The sequence below is a fragment of the Balaenoptera acutorostrata genome, chromosome 3 (assembly GCF_949987535.1).
Source record: "Balaenoptera acutorostrata chromosome 3, mBalAcu1.1, whole genome shotgun sequence".
In the NCBI taxonomy this organism is placed as follows: Eukaryota; Metazoa; Chordata; class Mammalia; order Artiodactyla; family Balaenopteridae; genus Balaenoptera; species Balaenoptera acutorostrata.
The window spans coordinates 130,684,300-130,701,854 of NC_080066.1; the positions used below are offsets into that span (position 1 = coordinate 130,684,300).

The 17,555-nt window shown below is 39.7% G+C and overlaps 2 protein-coding genes and 1 non-coding gene across 6 annotated transcripts in view; 1 reads left to right on the forward strand and 2 right to left on the reverse strand.

Moving 5' to 3' along the window:
• The first annotated feature begins 7,221 nt into the window (after positions 1-7,221).
• On the forward strand, positions 7,222-7,334 carry LOC114239229 (U5 spliceosomal RNA). Its single transcript, XR_003624412.1, has one exon. It is a non-coding gene; the product is annotated as a U5 spliceosomal RNA (small nuclear RNA).
• Positions 7,335-7,992: 658 nt separating this feature from the next.
• VCPKMT (valosin containing protein lysine methyltransferase) lies at positions 7,993-14,539 on the reverse strand. Of its 3 annotated transcripts, XM_007192816.3 has the most exons (6): positions 13,376-14,539; positions 13,169-13,279; positions 12,916-12,988; positions 11,578-11,697; positions 11,357-11,461; positions 8,001-9,247 (listed from the first exon to the last, which is right to left on the reverse strand). In XM_007192816.3, exons 1-6 carry the CDS (start codon positions 13,750-13,752, stop codon positions 9,233-9,235), a joined length of 801 nt encoding a protein of 266 aa, XP_007192878.2. In that variant the 5' UTR covers positions 13,753-14,539; the 3' UTR covers positions 8,001-9,232. The 3 variants fall into 3 exon arrangements, with proteins under 3 accessions (XP_028025045.2, XP_057398400.1, XP_007192878.2); XM_028169244.2 differs by lacking the exon at positions 11,578-11,697 and having other exon boundaries at positions 7,993-9,247; XM_057542417.1 differs by lacking the exon at positions 12,916-12,988 and having other exon boundaries at positions 7,997-9,247; positions 13,180-13,279.
• A 139-nt stretch (positions 14,540-14,678) lies between these two features.
• The window catches only part of SOS2 (SOS Ras/Rho guanine nucleotide exchange factor 2), a 102,284-nt gene continuing 99,407 nt past the window's right edge, over positions 14,679-17,555 (reverse strand). For both annotated transcript variants that reach the window (XM_057542415.1, XM_057542414.1), the window contains 2 exons: positions 17,015-17,124; positions 14,679-16,003 (listed from right to left, as the gene is read on the reverse strand). In XM_057542415.1, the coding sequence (XP_057398398.1) occupies positions 15,494-16,003; positions 17,015-17,124 (620 nt within the window). In that variant the 3' untranslated portion in view covers positions 14,679-15,493. The remainder of the gene's footprint in view (positions 16,004-17,014; positions 17,125-17,555) is intronic.

Below are 17,555 nucleotides of genomic sequence, written 5' to 3' on the forward strand. Positions count from 1 at the left end.
TGTGACACCCACCCCTAAACTGTGGTGGGGGACATGAGGCTGTTTGGCTGGGCTTGGTCATGGGGCAGGCAGAAGGGTCAGTGCAGTGGGTTCTCAGAAAGAGATTTAGTCTTCATCAGTCAGTTGGGAGAAGATCTGATGGAGGACAGAAGTCATTGCTACAAATATCCACTACACAAAAAGATCATGCTTCTTAACAGAAGCAATGAAGCACACCGTGTACATCCAGAAAAGGCAGTTCTGGTGAGAGAGCAAGAAGGAAGCAAAAGGAGATACACTGAAGAGGCTATCAAATACCCAGCATGGGAGTTTCTACTTCACCTGGCAGCCTCTGGGGAGGTTTTTGAGCAGGACGTTGAACAGTCTGGAACTCCAAGTCAGGAGAGTGCTCCGGCACCACTGTTTGCACAGGTGTGTGGGGAGGTATTGCAAGTGGGAGACATTACAGGAGCATAAATTAGAGGTAATGAGGCCTGGCCTTAGGCGACAGCAGTAAAAAGAGGAAGGGGAGGAAGACAGGACAAAAATACTGCTGGTTGGGCGAGCAGAGGAAGCTATCAGGCAGGCAGCTGAAGAGGCGAGGCCAGAGCTTAGGAGAGGGGTCAGAGTCAGAGGGCCAGAGAGTGGGAACCTACAATCGGCTTGTGGTTAGAATCAAGAGAATTGCAAGATCTCCCCTGTGACTTCTTACTCCCTTCCTGTGATGAAGGCAGAGTCTAAAGAGAAGGTGAAGAAGTCAGGTGGGAGTAAAAGTAAATGACAGGCATGCTGCTATACTGGGAATCCCGCCTTTCTGACAATAGAGGCTTTTGTTTTTTCTGGCCCAGGCTATGTGTTGTTTACTTAGGATGACTTCTATCGCACCTCTAGTTTGCAAGAGATTATCAGTCTGAACTCTCAAGAGCAAATAATTGAGGCTTATGCTGGGGAGATGCGTTCTTTCCTACCCTTGTCCACATATATTATCTAGTTTAACTATCACCACAGTGCTATCCAGTAGACGTCATTCTCACTTTACAGAGAGGGACACTAACATTCAGAGAAACTAACTTGCTCAAGGACATACAGCTAGATTCGGTGGTAGTCAAGTGAGCCATTTTCTCCTTAGGAGAAAAACAGAATGTTCACGCTTGGGTGCATAAAGGGAAGGTGAGTGGATTTAGAACAGATCTGGGGCTGTCTTCCAGAGCTAATTTGGAATTTTGTTCCTACCAGCCACACTAAGCCTCCACTGTTCTCTCTTCCTTGGAATCTAAGGTTAACAACCAGACACTTATTTCAGACAGAGAGTAACAGACTGAATGTGGGTGTCAGAGATATGCTGGAGAGTGAAAGGAGTTTTGAACGACAAAAATCTTTTAAAAATCCTTGTGGCAAGATTTAGAAAGACGATAGCTATTTTAAAAGTACATTGTACCTATGTTCATAAATGTCACTGAAACCTAAAGGCATTCTCTGGTTAAACATTTATTATTTGTGGGAGTGTGAAACTTGTTTTTCCTGTTTTTACATTTCAGGAAACCAGGCCTATGTTCAATGTCCATTACATGCCATGAGATTATCCTTTACACTCACTTGGAATGTAAATATCAAGCTTCTCCATCTAAGTTTTGGATAAAACATGCTATTTATTTTGGTGCACCCCAATATGCAACTGTACTGTGCATGCAGTACAAGCAGGTTTTCAGGACACATTCCTAAAAGAACAAGGTCAGGTACTGAATGTAGATACATGGGAGTGTGTGTATTATATACACATAACTCTGGCAATGATTTATCAAAGCACCAATGAGCCAACACATGAACCTGGAACTCAAGACTGTTAAATGCCTGGACTTCGGAAGATTAACAACTTGGAATAAAAGTTAACTTTTAAAAAATTACTCAAGAGTTTTTAAAAGCATTGACCCGTCAAGGGTTTAACAGACTGCCAGCGGTACTTCATTAGAGCTAATGACATGAAGGAAATCTGGTAAGTACTCAACATTTAACCCTGTAAGGTCTGCATCTAGAACAGCTCTTTTTCAAAAGCCTTAATTTTGTTTTGCAAAGAAGAAATATCATTGTTTCTAACCTTGTGAATATTAAAAAGTGTGAACTTATCCTTCACCGAAGTAAGTTAGTGTATTACAGGTAAGCAATAGATGTTTCTAAAAATTAAGACCAGCTATCTAGTGTTCATGACAATCTTTTCCATCAACTGCAAACAAAAAGATCTTGAAAGTTTAATATAATGCAGTTAAGCACTTGTGCTATTTTACTCTGGCTGACGGAGAAGCAGACACAATTCACGGTTCTGACTCTCATTCTTATCTGTTGGTACATAGTCAGCCTGAGGGATTAGTTAAACTAAGCTCCTGCAACCCATCATATATACTGATTACATGGTAAAAGACGGTTTATCCAGGAGGCAACTGCTACACAAGTACTTTATAGTCACCTTGCTCTTTTACAATGAACACATCTAAACTCTGAAAGTAATTATGCAGATACATCAAGCCCCAGACTTCAGAAAAATGACCTGGTGCCACTTATCTACTACTTATCTGGTCCCAGTTTAATACAGATAAGAACCACAGAAGGAAAAATTCGCTAAGGGTCTAGGATGGTGGAATCTTGGGAGCTCCAGCCAGCAAGCCCAGGCTCTGTTATTTGGAAATGAGGATCTCCTCTGTTTTTGTTGGCCTCTGAATGCTCATGGCACTTGCTTTAAAACCATAAAAATGAACAGCGAACAAAGGTTTTCCTTCCACTGTATCTTTTTCTTCTTTCTAAATTGCTTACTTGTTCAACTAACAGCACTGTGCACGTGTTCTCAGGCTCCTCCCACCCCAGGTGCCGTTCCCACCGTGATGAAGCAGTGATGTTCATAAGGGCTCTATACTCTAAAAAAGACGCCCAGATTTCGCACAGCAACACAGACTCGCATTATTACATTTTCCCATCCCCTGATGTAAAGTCAGTCCATCTCTAGTATAATCACAACATTTATTGAAGGCTTACCGTGTGCCAGATATTCCATGTACTAAACTGATTTAATCCCCATGGCAAACTATGAGGCAATTTATTATGACCCTCACCTCACATAGGAGGAAACTGAGGCACAGAGTCACAGAGCTAAGTAAATGGGGGAATTGGGATTTAAATCCAGATAATCTGGTCTCAAGGCTTGTGCTCTGATAGTTTTCGGAATGCTCGTGAGAAAAACATTATCATAGAGATAATCTGCTCTAACATATTTTAAAACCTATTATTTGAAAACTATGTTATTAATAATGAATTACATAAAATGTATCTCACAGTTGATGGACTCACTAGATCTTTACCAGAACTTCAACACAAAAGGACCTAAGACAATGTCTTAAATGACCCCAAATACCTAACAGTTTTAACCTAACTGGTGAAAATGGTTTAGAATTTGTTGTCCTACCCAAAATCATTTAAAGTGGAAACTTTGTCTTTCCATTACCTGATTAATTTTCAGTAAAATTTTGTTGCCACAAACTTTTTCTAATTCAAATATAGCCTGAAGGTCTCTATGGTATGAAAACTGAATATTCTACTTTTAAAATGTTTATTATCAGTGAATCAAAAACTCTCTCAAATCCTGATGTTCTTTGAGGAAAAATTAAAACTGAAAGTCAAATATCAGTTATAGAACTGTGATATAGCCAAAGACAGAGCTTCAGTCTTTTGATGTAAAAGCTACTTACTACTCCAGTGAAGAAGGTATACTGGTTTGAAAAACTAATTGAAATTAATTAGAAGTTTCAAGTACCTCAGATGTAAGATCATGCATTATATAAAAGGTACTTTCAAGGTGAATTTAATTTTTAGAACTTTGCAATGTCTGTCTCTCACGGAAGATACCAATAGCAGAGAAATGGTTTATGAATTGCAATGTATGCAGCTATATGAATGACAGTCAAAACTTCAAAAGGCATATCAAAATGCAATAAAAAGATAAATCAAATACAATTTTATAAGAAAAAAATCCCTTTTCACTTACACGATTGTTATGGCCTGAATGTCTGTACTCCCCCCACTCCCCCATTCATATATTGAAACCTAGTCCCTCAGTGTGATGGTATTTGGAGGTGGGGCATTTGGGAGGCGAGTAGGTCAAGAGGGTGAAGCTCTCATAAGTGGGATTTGTGCCCTATAAAAGATCCCAGGGAGTCCCTTCTCCCTTCTGTCCTGTGATGTTACAATAATACAGCGGCCTATGAGGAAGTTGGCAACTTGATCTTGCATTGCCCAGCCTCCCAGGACTGTGAGAAATGAATTTGTTAAATAAATTTGTTGTTTACAAGCCACCCAGTCTATGGTATTTTGTTATAGCAGCCCAAACGAACTAAGACAACCACGTAATATTCTGAAAGCAACTCATGATAGGTACGTTTATTCTTTAAAATCTAATTTACTTCACCTTTAAAATGCAAGTGTGATTCCATTTCAAAATGTTCTATTTTAACAACTTCCTGTCTATAAACTGTTTAAAGACAAAGTCAAGTAATGCCATCTACAGGGAACCTTAGGAACAACAGTCATATTTCTATGACCCATCCTTTTCTTTAAATGAATACAATGTCTATAGTCTGAGTTAATACTGTATGTGACATCATTTAACAAGGAAACTAGGTATGCTGTGTAAAAAGCCCTACTAACAGTCATTCTGGATTATTAATACTTCTTAAAATAATTTTAAATAACCTAACTTCACTCCCAAATTCACCAAACATATGATCCATGGGCCCTTGGTTATGAACTGTAGAAGGTTAAGGTTTAAAGCTATGTAACCTTAAAAGACTTCAAAGTTATAACTGATATACAGTCACTGGAGGCTACACCTGTAACAATTTTCTTTTCCCAGCTCTTGAATTCCCCCTTACTCTTGAATAGCATCACCTTTACCCTCTCGGCCAGATTCTCTAAATTTTCAGATATTTAGTTTCTAAAACTCAGCCGTTTATTTTAAAACCTATTTCATAGAAAATGCCACATCGGATTCAAAGCTCTTTCCCTCCCTTTAAAGTATAGACCCACTTTAATCACAGATGGTTTTTTTTTTTTTTTTTTTTTTTTTTTTTTTTTTTTTTTTTAAAGGATTTTCTTATTTATTTATTTATTTATTTATTTTTGGCTGTGTTGGGTCTTCGGTTCGTGCGAGGGCTTTCTCCAGTTGCGGCAAGCGGGGGCCACTCTTCATCGCGGTGCGGGGACCGCTCTTCATCGCGGTGCGCGGGCCCTTCTCTATCGCGGCCCCTCCCGTCGCGGGGCACAGGCTCCAGACGCGCAGGCTCAGCAATTGTGGCTCACGGGCCCAGCCGCTCCGCGGCATGTGGGATCTTCCCAGACCAGGGCTCGAACCCGTGTCCCCTGCATTAGCAGGCAGATTCTCAACCACTGCGCCACCAGGGAAGCCCTGGTTTTTTTTTTTTATAGCTTTTTTTTTTTTTAAAGGATTTTCTTATTTATTTATTTATTTATTTATTTATTTTTGGCTGTGTTGGGTCTTCGGTTCGTGCGAGGGCTTTCTCCAGTTGCGGCAAGCGGGGGCCACTCTTCATCGCGGTGCGGGGACCGCTCTTCATCGCGGTGCGCGGGCCTTTCTCTATCGCGGCCCCTCCCGTCGCGGGGCACAGGCTCCAGACGCGCAGGCTCAGCAATTGTGGCTCACGGGCCCAGCTGCTCCGTGGCATGTGGGATCTTCCCAGACCAGGGCTCGAACCCGTGTCCCCTGCATTAGCAGGCAGATTCTCAACCACTGCGCCACCAGGGAAGCCCCTCACAGATGGTTTTTATACTTCTTTCCTTTTCTTTGCTCTCTTCTTGGAAGTAGATGCTAGAAGAGGTTTCTTTATTGCAGTAGTTCTCAATTTAGGCTAAACATTAAAATCATCGGGAGCCCTTCACCAAAAATACCAGGCCTCTGGTTTAACTGGACTGGGATGGGACCTGGACATGGTTTGCTTGCTTTTAGTTTTCCACGTACAGCTAGTTTGAGAAGCACCGCCTTACTAGGGGGATGGCTTTCTAATTGGCCATCACTGCACTGTGGTAAGCGGCTTATGGGTTTCGTTGTGCACAGCGGCTTATGGGTTTCATTGTGCACAGCGGCAACCCCCACTCGCCTGGAGGACCAGAGGCCCATTCCTGAGCAGTTCCTCCTGGCCCTGGCAGTCCACTGAGATTTCGAAGTTGCCTATGTTCTGGCGGATCCCCGGACAGTGGCATCACGCCTCACTCACCTGCTGCACCACCTGCCTTTTAACCTCCCCAGGTTGCTGCAGAAGTCCTCGGGCCGCACGATCCACCTCTAACGCCTCTCGGCCTGACAGTCTCCACAGTGCCTCTCCAATTCCATTCCCATGCTCTGGGATTAAACAGATGTGCTCATCTGCTGAGTAAAGACAAACCCAACCAGGTGGAAAAGGTGCTGGTCTCCCCTTCTGGGAGGCATCCTGGGTCTTGAATTATTCCCTCAGGTCTCCCTCCTGTGGTTTCTGAGTACAGATGCACTCTGTTCCCTCCCTCATGAGAGCTCAAAGGACTAAATCCCTTTCCCCAACACTGCACTTCTCCAAAAGAAGACCTCTCCCAGGCCTCCCCAGGTGTCTGTGGGATGGTGGTTAGTGACAGCACGTGTTATCTGACATGGCGCCCCTCAGTAAGCCCTGCAGTGCTTACTGGTCCTAATCACCGTGGTTCTCTGATCCTAGAATGTGGGGATGGGCACCTTTTAACCTCTGCTTTGGCCTTATTCCAGAATAAGAAAATAAAACTCACTTGACTTTCTGTTACAAATTACTTAATTCTGTAGTCAGTACCATTAGGTCAGTTCCCCAGAAACAGATGGCAATGCATGTATGCAAGTGACTTATTAAGGAGGTGATAAGTAAGGGAGTGGGAATAGGACATGAAAGAAGAGGAAGCACACACAAGCAAGGGTGTGATTCTGGCTACGTTGCAAAGAGGCTGACTTCAGCCCAACCCCTCCAGGAAGTTTTGGTGTATGGTCACCTGTCTGAGGTAAAGGAGCTGGGCTTTCATTACAGGACCGTCAAGGGCACTTCAGGCAAGACCCACAGCGACTCTTTTTAGAAGTACAGTGAAAACGGGAGGAGGGTGAAAGGTATCTGAGGAATCTGGATGGACTACTATTGCTGGTAAATGTTAAACTAATTTCTACAAGTTCTATAATGTTAAGAAACAAGCCATATACTCTCGTTTCTCTTGATATCGCATAAATCTTTCGCCTTTTACTAAAGATTTCCATGGAGGGAAACAACTGAGTCTTACAATAATTTTTTGAGGCCATTTTTGGCAAGCCTGCCTAACTGTGGTAAAAATGAAAGAATTATTATCTTTTCAAAAGAATTATTACGTTTTCATCTCTAACAGCAAGATGACTTGCAATTGTTTGTTTGGCTATTTATGTGGGTGTATTAAAGTGAAAAAAATTTTCTAGAAATCTGTGTCCCATTAGGTGTAGTTTTAGGTGTTTCTGGGTTTTTTTTCTTCTTTAATCTCTGGTGGGGGTTACATGTCTTGCAGATGATATGCAAACAAAAGCTTTATTGGGGCTTTCCTGGTGGTCCAGTGGATAAGACTCTGTGGTCCCCGTACAGGATACCCAGTTTCAATCCAGCTGGATCCTGCATGCATACATGCCAGAACTAAGAAGCCTTAAATAAGCCCACATTCTGCAACCAAGACCCAGTGCAGCCTAAATAAACACTGAAGTAAAAGAAAAAATTATCATTAAAAAAATTAATTAATTAATTAAAAAAAAAAAAAAAAAGAAACAAGCCAGAAAGTGGTCATTTGTTCTAAGACTTCACTAGTAATACCTGGTATTATTTGTAACTAAAAAAGTATCATATACTTAGGTTACACTAACTGCTTAGTAAGCTGCTTAATGAAATGCTAAGAGCAGTTTGGAAAAAAAAACACCAGCAGAACAAACATTAAAGATTGAAGCAAGCCTGAAGGAAAAAACTGTTCTCTTGATGTTAATCTTTAATTTCTCTAGGGCTGCTTTTGCTCTTTCTGGAAACCAGTCACCTTCTTTAAATGTTCATTTTCTCAAAAGCTATTTCTGAAACATTCTCAAAGTCACAGGATCTCAAAAACAATGTTTATTTTAACACATAAATTGTGCCACCTAGCACCAATGTCTGTAAGTACCAGAATTCCATCTGGTTACCATTACACTTTGGAACCATGCGACTGAAGTCCTGATAGATCAGTCTGTGAACAGATGATTCTCATGAGAACATGAAACAGAGACCACACAGAATCAAAATCATTTGATAAATGTATACAGAACTACATTTGTAGTCATTTAAATACTTTTCTCTGTTTCATGTAAACAAGTTAACACCAGTGACTTTAGCCACATTTTCCTGGAAGCTATACATGAGGAAAAGTGCATGAGCCACATAAATGCAAGAGCCTGAAGCTGGACTTTTTATTTTCACTCCATTCTCAAGTAAACAATTTTGTAAAGATACTTTTTCCTCCCTCCCAATCTCCCGATATCTTACTTTCATCTTTATCAACTGACTACGGTATAATCTACTATCTAACTCACATAGTAAATTATACTGTAGTCAGTATGGTGAAAGAAAAGCATAGAACTTGGCCACAAAACAGTATTTTCATTTTTTTTTTTTAAAGTAAAAGAACACAAGTATTAAAGTTATCTTAAAAGCAATGAAGTAGAAGATACTTACAATAAAAACCACTGCATAAATACGTTAAAATAAAAACCTTCTTTTAAATTTATCTTGAAGACAAGCTAAAATTTATTGATTTGCATTTAAACATTATTAAATAGTAATTGATATCTCTCTTTAGAAACCGGATCAACTTATCTCTAGTTTCCTGAAAATACACCAAGTCAACCATGCTACTTCACTATTTTTGGCAGACTTTAGGCTAACCTCAGTACCTATTTTTATTTGAGGAGTGACTGAAACATGTTTCTTTTAAGCAGAACTTGATGCCGAGCTAAAAGTAAACTAAGTTGGATTTCAGGCCCATTGGCAGGTAGGCAGTCAATCATTTTTCGTACTGCAGGCAGCCCGTGGTGGTTGTCTACATATCGGATCCCTAAGGACATGCTGGAAAAATCTGTGAACACAATCTTCCCATGCTGTATTCACATGCTCCATTCACAATGTTAGCTTACCCACGTTGTTAGAGGCTTGGGTAAGATGACTAGATTTCACGACGGAAATTTCTATAAGAAAAAAATGGAAACCTTAAAACACTGATCTCTTATCATAAATTAAGTATTTACCGGGTACTTAATACCAGGTAATATTCCTAGTAATGGCTAATGCAATTCAAATGAACAGCCATGCATAATGTTTAGAGATGGTCTTTGCTGATGCCTAAAGTACAAGCAACCAAAGAAAAAACAGATACACTGGACATCATCAAAATTAAAAACCTCTGTGCTTCCAAGGACATACTATCAAGAAAACGAAAGGACAACCCACAGAATGGGAGAAAGTATTTGGAAGTCATATATCTGGTTAAGGGTCTAGTATACAGGATATATAAAGAAAGTTTACAACCCAACAGTGAAAAGACAACTCAATTTTAAAATAGGCAAAGGATTTCTGTAAAGATGAACAAAAGGTCAGTAAAAAAAAGATACTCAACATCATTAGTCATTAGGGAAATAAAACCCACTTCATACCTACTAAGATGACTACAGTAAAAAAGATGGACAACAATAAGTATTAGTGAGAATGTGGAGAAACTGGGACCTGCAGACATTGCTGGTGAGAAAGGGAAATGGTAATAGTAGCTTTGGAACAGTTTGGCAAGTCCTCAAAAAGTTAAATGTAGAGTTTCCGTATGACCTAGCAATTCTACTCTGGGTATACATACACTGGAGAGATTTGAAACATGTGCCACACAAAAATTCTTACATGAATATTCACAGCAGCATTATTCCCTAGAGCCAAAAAGTGGAAACAACAGAAATGCCCATCAACTGAGGAATGGATGGATAAGATGTGGTATATCTATACAAAGGAATATTATTCAACTATAAAACATGGATGCACCTTGAAAACACTGCAGAATGAAAGAAGCCGGACACAGGAAGCCACATAATGTGTGATTCCATCTGTATGAAATGTTCAGAATAGGCAAATCCACAGAGATACAGATTGGTGGTTGTCAGGGGCTGGGTGAGGCAGGAAAAAGAAGTAATTGCTAACAGGTATGGGGTTTCTTTTTGGGGTGATGAAAATGTTTAAAAAGTGGTGATGGTTGTCCAATTCTGTGAATATACTAAAAATCGCTGAAGTGTAAACTCTAAAAGGGTAAACTTTATAGTATGTAAGTTATATCAAGTTAAAGAAACAAATGATTCTCTGCAGAAAAAAAAGCCTTCATATTTAGGAAACACAAAATCTTTATGCCTCAAAAAAAAAAAAATCTACTTTTAAAACTATACAGCAGCTTCAGCTAGAACTGGATCCCTTAAGACATAAAACATTTTTAATTTGTCTCTAGCGCCATGCTACATAATAATTGATCTGAATTACTAATCCTACTGCTCTTCTTTCCTTATAGTCTCAACACCTAGTCTTGACTCCAAAAATTACACATTATTTGCTTTTGGCTAGAATTCACATAATCAAAAAACTTCATCACAAAGTCAAAGGAAAGATAATAGAAACAAATGGAACTAAGTAAATTTAGCACTCTCAATTCATAAAACTGATCTTGCCCCTGCCTTATACCAGTCACATATATAGAAGGTGCTGGAGTACAAAAATGGATGAGATACAATTCTACCTTTCTACAGGTTCAAATTCTAGGCATTGGAGAGGCAACGTGCATAAAATGTAATTAGTATAACAGGTAAAGGAAGCATCCAAAAAGGGGAACATATATAAATTCTACTTAACTGAATGCATTTTTCTTTATTGGACAGATCTGCCTTTTTATAGTTTACTTGGACCATTAAAAAACATATGAATGGTTGGAGAGAGTTCACGAAGGACAGAACTGGCATTTTAAAACCTCTAACAGATAACAGAAATTTATAAATAGTTAAGTTCCTTGTCTGAGGTAATGCCCAATTATAAAGCTATATAATTTACAGCTAGAAAAGACCTTTACAAAAGAGGCCTGCCTTATTTTAGAGGAAAAACCTGAGGCCAGGTAGGTTAGGCAATCTTAACGCTGAGAGTTAGTGCCCGAGTCCAGTGAATCATCAAAGCTGTTTCCCCACATGAAAATTAACATCTACATCACACACAAGCTCAGAGACAGTGTCCAGCTAATGAAATCGCTTCAGAGGATGAAAAGCCAAATACGTATTTACCGATTTTTTCTTTCTGATGTATAAAATGTGAATATCTTCACTTCGATATTCTTCATCATGTTTTTCCAAAGGAATTTTTTCAAAGTCAAAGTCTAGTTGAAGAAGCTATAAATTTAAAAAAGATATACTTGATATACACTTGATATACACTTGAACACAAAGTCACATATAGCCTCTCTGAAGGGTAATCACTACAAAGATAGATCTAGTAGAGTACTCACCTCAAAATATTTTTTCTCGATTTCTGGATTTTTTCCCATTGTTCGTTGTTCATAACAACATATAATACAAGTCTCAGATCCACTGAGATCTTTTAGGGTTTTCAACAGTGGCTCCAAAGACTGTTCAAAAAGGAATATGATTTTTGTTTATGACTTTTAAAAATGTATATGTGTACTATAAAAGGGAGTAGGGGAGGTGGAGGGAGTAATTATAACTTCCCTACAATTCATCCATCTTGGAATCAATCCAAACAAGTAAACGTAGTTACAGCTCTGTAACTGATGATTAGTAAACTCTTAACTAATCAATCATCACATTAATTTCAGTTTCCAGAGAAAGGATTCAAGTGACTGCATTTTGGAGTCCCCATGGGTAAACAAATGGAATTGACGGCACTCTTAAAATTTAATTTAATCTAATTTACCTTGGGATTTAAACAATCAACAATTTACCTACAAAAGCAAGTCCAACCCTAACTAGAGCATAAGTTGGTTCAATGCTCATTATTGAAAAAAATGATGCCCACAACACTACACAAACTGATATTCTAAAAAAAATCATTCTATAAATATAATAAATCTTGCCACAGAACAATGAATTCTTTACGATGCAACTTAATTATTAATGTCATGATTAACACATTCATCAGAAAAAAAAGAAGAAGAGGGCTTCCCTGGTGGCGCAGTGGTTGAGAATCTGCCTGCCAATGCAGGGGACACGGGTTCGAGTCCTGGTCTGGGAAGATCCCACATGCCACGGAGCAACTGGGCCCGTGAGCCACAATTACTGAGCCTGCACGTCTGGAGCCTGTGCTCCGCAACAAGAGAGGCCGCGACAGTGAGAGGCCCGCGCACCGTAATGAAGAGTGGCCCCCGCTTGCCACAACTAGAGAAGGCCCTCGCACAGAAACGAAGACCCAACACAGCCATAAATAAAATAAATAAATAAAATTTGAAAAAAGAAAATGCTCCCTATTAAAAAAAAAAAAAAAAAAAGAGGGAAAGCAATATTTAAAAAAAAAAAAAAAAAAAAAAAAGAAGAAGAAATCTTAGTCTTTTACAGGAGATCCAAATGGCAAAATCCTTCAAAAATTTTACAGACACCTCTCGCAAAATGCACATATCACTTTTCTCAATATGCTTCATGGGCCTCTATGTTAATCATGAGTGTATATATGTAGCTCCTGGTGACCTTTATTTTCTCTTTACTGTGTCATCAGCTATGGAACAAATATCCTGCATTCAGAGATGTAAAAATGCGAAGAAATGCGTGCTTTAGAATCCACCAAATACGGTTTAAATCTTCTAAAGGAAGAGCCTTCACTATTAAATACTCACCTCTTCATAGTATATGCAGTCGGCCATCAGGATGTAGTCTGGAGGAGAAGGAAAGTCTTCTATTTCTTCCCCCCTTAAAAATGTCAACCAATATTTTAAACTGTTGTTTCACTAATTTAAAATATTCCTGTTTTACCTGTTTTACAAACAAAAACCAGAAAGCCCCCTTCGTATTAACCATGCTTTTAGTGTAACACAATTTAAAGCAAACTACAAATAGTTATCTTAAAACAAGCTGAAAGGCCATACAAACCATTTCAGTACCTTGGCTTGAACAGAACCAGTGACAAGATGCTTGTTCATATTAATATTCATCTTCAGCAAGTCTTGCAATTCCTCTAGGTCGGTGACTATGACATCTGCCCTACAAAATAACGTTGACTGAGGTGTAGGCACAAGGATGGGAAGTCAGTAACCGGGGTTTCCTGAAAAGCGGCGTCCCCTCCCGCCAAGCTCTTACCCGAAGGTAGCAGCCATGAGCCCAACGGCCCCGGTGCCAGAGCCCAGCTCCAGCACCGACCGCCGGCTCAGCGCGTGGGCCCCATCGCCGGAAAACTCGGGCGTTTCCAGGTATTTAGAAAGGACGATGGCAGCGTCCCAAACAACGCAACCCACGCCGCCGGAGCCGTACTGCTGTAGTCGTAACACCGTGCCATCTCGCTTCTCCAAAACTCGCACAAAGTTCCGCAGTTGGTCCTCCCCGGAGGACTCCAGAGGAGCCGCCATCGCCGCCCGGCAACACTGAGTGCCGAGCGCAGCGACGTCACACCCACACGACCGCCCTGGGCCCCGCCTTGCAAGGGACCCGGCGCCTCCAGGAGGCGGAGTTGGCGCCATAGCGCGTGCGCAAAAGCACAAAGCCCGGAAAGCGGCGTTCCACTGGCGTGGCCCGGCCGCAGGCCAAGGCTTCGCCTGCGCGCGGAACCGCCTCTTTCTCCCCTAAATTACAAGTCTGCCTCAACGAACGGGCAGTTTAAATTACTTTTCCGGACAAAGCCAACCTGAGTGTTTTTATCTATTTGGAGGTTGATTCACACTGGGTTTTTTTTTTTTTGTTTATTACTGGCCTTAAATCAAGGCAGCTTCCAAGATCCTACCAAGGATGGCTATAATCCTGCTTACAGAGAATTCCTAACATGCTCCTAATTTTTCATCTGACTGCGTAAAAATGGTTGCAAGAAGCTTGTGACTGCGTTTAACGGTGAAGACAAAGTTATCCCTCTGACGTTTACACCACTTAAATTCTTTGGGATTATGGAATTTAAATTGCACAAATTATTGAAAATGTGTGTATATATTACTTCTACAGAACTCAACAATCTTACCCCCTTGTTCCTTATAATGAAAACACATATTTTAAACGTCTTTTAAAAATTAAGACTGGGGTGATTTATTAATCTTGTTAGGAACTCTGATACAAAGCACAGTAAAAGGCCACAGACCAGTAAATAAACAATGTGGCTTTTGGCTACTTTACAACTGCTGCTACGGCACTAAGAGGAAAACACGCTTTTTCATCACTTAGAATGAAGGAGTACAAATGGCAAACAAAAGTTTTAATCACGTCTCTGATTAAAAATTTAATAAAGCTTTAAGTGTCTGCTGGTTTAAATATTACCAATCTAAAAAAATACTTTAAAAATTTTTAGTTAACACGAGATTTATAGAGAAAGTTACTTGGTTTTGAAGGCAAATGCAGTTTTTTCCTATGCCATAAGAAACTTATCCTCCGGCTTTATGAATTAGTAAAGTAGCAGACTGTATTATAGGCCTTGAGTCACATAAATTGATATAGGTTATTAGCATTATCTTTAAATGTACAATATAAACAAAACTGTACATGTATGGCATATTAACTTTGTTTTCCAAAACAACAGGCAACTCGTTAGCTAAAGACACCATAGTCTGCAAAAACAAAAAGGCACATCTGTATAAGATATATGCCCTTTTTTCCTCTATGACTGGGTTAGGTAGTCTGTTTACATTTCGACAAAACAATAAACACAGTGCATTCTATTATTTTTGTTCTGTTTTTCACTTTTGTCTTCAGCAGCAAATTCTGGCTTTTAAGACATGGCATTAAAGAGTTTAAGAACAGTGGGTGTTATTCACGATCTTCCTAAATGTAAAAACTAGACGTAAAAACTAGAAGATGGTCAAAGAGGCTTAAAAATCAGTATCACCACACACCCCCTATATGTGTATAAATTTACTGCCTTAAAAAGTCATCTGTTAACTCAAATTTGAAAAATTCCACAAATGCACTATCCCCTTTCAGTGCAATCAATGTCACTTTAAACCATATTTTAGCAGAGTCTACAGTGCAAATATAAATTCTTTATACTGGCCTTTGGGCAGCACTGAGGATCCAAGACAAGGCAATGCTACTGATCACCTGAGGATAATGGTAAAGGACTTCTGTATTTTTATTTTTCCAATTTTTAAAAGCTTATTTGATCAGTAGCATTTTTGTAAGAGCATTATTTTTAAAAAGTACTAAAATACTACGCCTCTTTTGAATAAGTTAAAAAAACTTTACAAATACCATTCCAGTGTCAATGACTACATATGGCTAGGGTCATTGAGGAGTTTCTGCATTTTCTAGCAAAGGCAGTCTATACAATGGGGGGTGCGAAAGCTCCCGTTTGTAAGTCTTTGGTGGCAGTTTTGGTAGGTGAGGGCTTGAATTCTGCCTTGGTGGAACAGGGGGAGCTTGAGGATGAGCAAGATTATTTTGACTAGAACTGAGCACATAGCATCGACGTGGTACCCTTGGAGAGGGTGTGCTAGGAGGAGTGTTTGGAGAATTTGGACACGTACTAACGTCTCTGAACCAGTCTGGATCTCTGTGAAGATGTCCCAGCGGAGGTGGCTGAAGAGTAAACGGACAGTTTATAAAGTGTTCTGGAGGCCGAAGGGGAACTGGTGGAGGGGTATCGGGAAAAGGATCTCTCGGCGGCGGCGGTGGTGGACTATGCAGAGGCCCGTCAAATGCACCAGTAGGAGCAGGAACTCTGGGTTTTACCTTTGGAGGAGGAGGCTGTCTTGGCGGAATAGCAGGGGGGTCATCATCAGATTTCATAGTTCCCTCAAAAACAAAAGGATTAAATTATACCTCTGTTCTCCTGAAAAATCTGTGAGAAAAAGTTTTAAAAAGACTAAAGAATTCTTATGTGTTAAGTTAAATCCAGAGCCTCGAAATAGGTTAATCTGGTTTAATGATCAGATTTATGAGTAAATTACTCCCAGTTTCACTCAGGGCCCAGTTTAATATTTTGATATATGAGATGTTTTAATTGAAATCTTATGAAGCCTCAGATTATCTTGCTTTATATATACAGTTTATAAATGTGTGGTTTTATTTATAATAATGGGCAAGTGATGTAAAAAGAATATATAGCTTTGTAGACATGAAAGGACATGAAAGGACAAGAGGACTTAACATCCAGCTTCTGCTTTTTGGCCATTTACTTCTACGATCCCCAGTGAGGCTCAGTGGTGGTTCTCAAAGTGTGAGCCAGGGATCAGCAACATCAACACGAGTAGGGAACTTGTTAGAAATGCAAATTCCTGGGCCCCACCCCAGACCTACTGAATCAGAAACTCTGGCCATCTGGTTTTAACAAGCCTTCCAGGTGCTTCTGATGCAACCTAAAGTTTGAGAAGCACCAGGTGAAAGTTTGGAGAATGGTTTGAATACTACAGTTCTTTCCATCTCCACCAGAAATAAAAGTACTTCTTCTGAGCATCTGTGAATCTGCCCAGCCTCTTTTTTTAGAAAAATTATTATGAGGATTAAACAATTATTTAAGGTATTTTCTAAATAAAACAACCTAAATATTTAAAAACCATAATGGGTGACCAAATTGTAATTGACAGACTCTTTATAAGAACAAGCCCTATTTTGAAGATTCACAACTTTGAATAAGTTGAGGCAAACCTAAGTCCTGTTGACTACCTTGGAATTTGATTTTTTGTTTTTGTTTTTTGGCCACGAGGAGGAGCATGAAGGATCTATAGTTCCCTAACCAAGGATGGAACCTGTGCCCCTGCAGTGGAAGCCCGGAGGTAACCACTGGACCACCAGGGAATTCCTTACCTTGGAATTTGAAGCATCATGATCAAATTTTTTTCGAGGAGGAAGTGGAGGAGGAATCAGTGGCTCTTCACTTAGTTTATGTAAACTACCACACGAACTAAAGAAAGACTCTGGTGGTAAAAAAGATTAGTTTAACCACAAGTCACAATGCAATCATAAGACAAAACTTTACTTCAATCTGTGATCACCTCTGCTATGGTATCTGTCAGACTGTACTGTAGCTGACTGTTGGTTTAGCTATCCTCTCCATTAAGGTGTAAGCTTTTTGAGGGCAGTGTGTATTTATTTTCATATCTGTAGCATGTAACACAGTGGTAGCGCCTGGCACATACTAGGTACTACTGCTAAACGAAAATATACTATTCAATTAAGATTAATAAGGAGATTCTGCTCCCTGAAAAGCCTTTTGTTTGTATAAACTGTACTAACTTCCAGAGAAAGATCATCCATAAACAGAGACCATGCTTTTTTTTTCCCCCGAAATGAACATTATTTTTACTTAAGCTCTTTTAATATCATGTTAACTTACATAAACATGCAG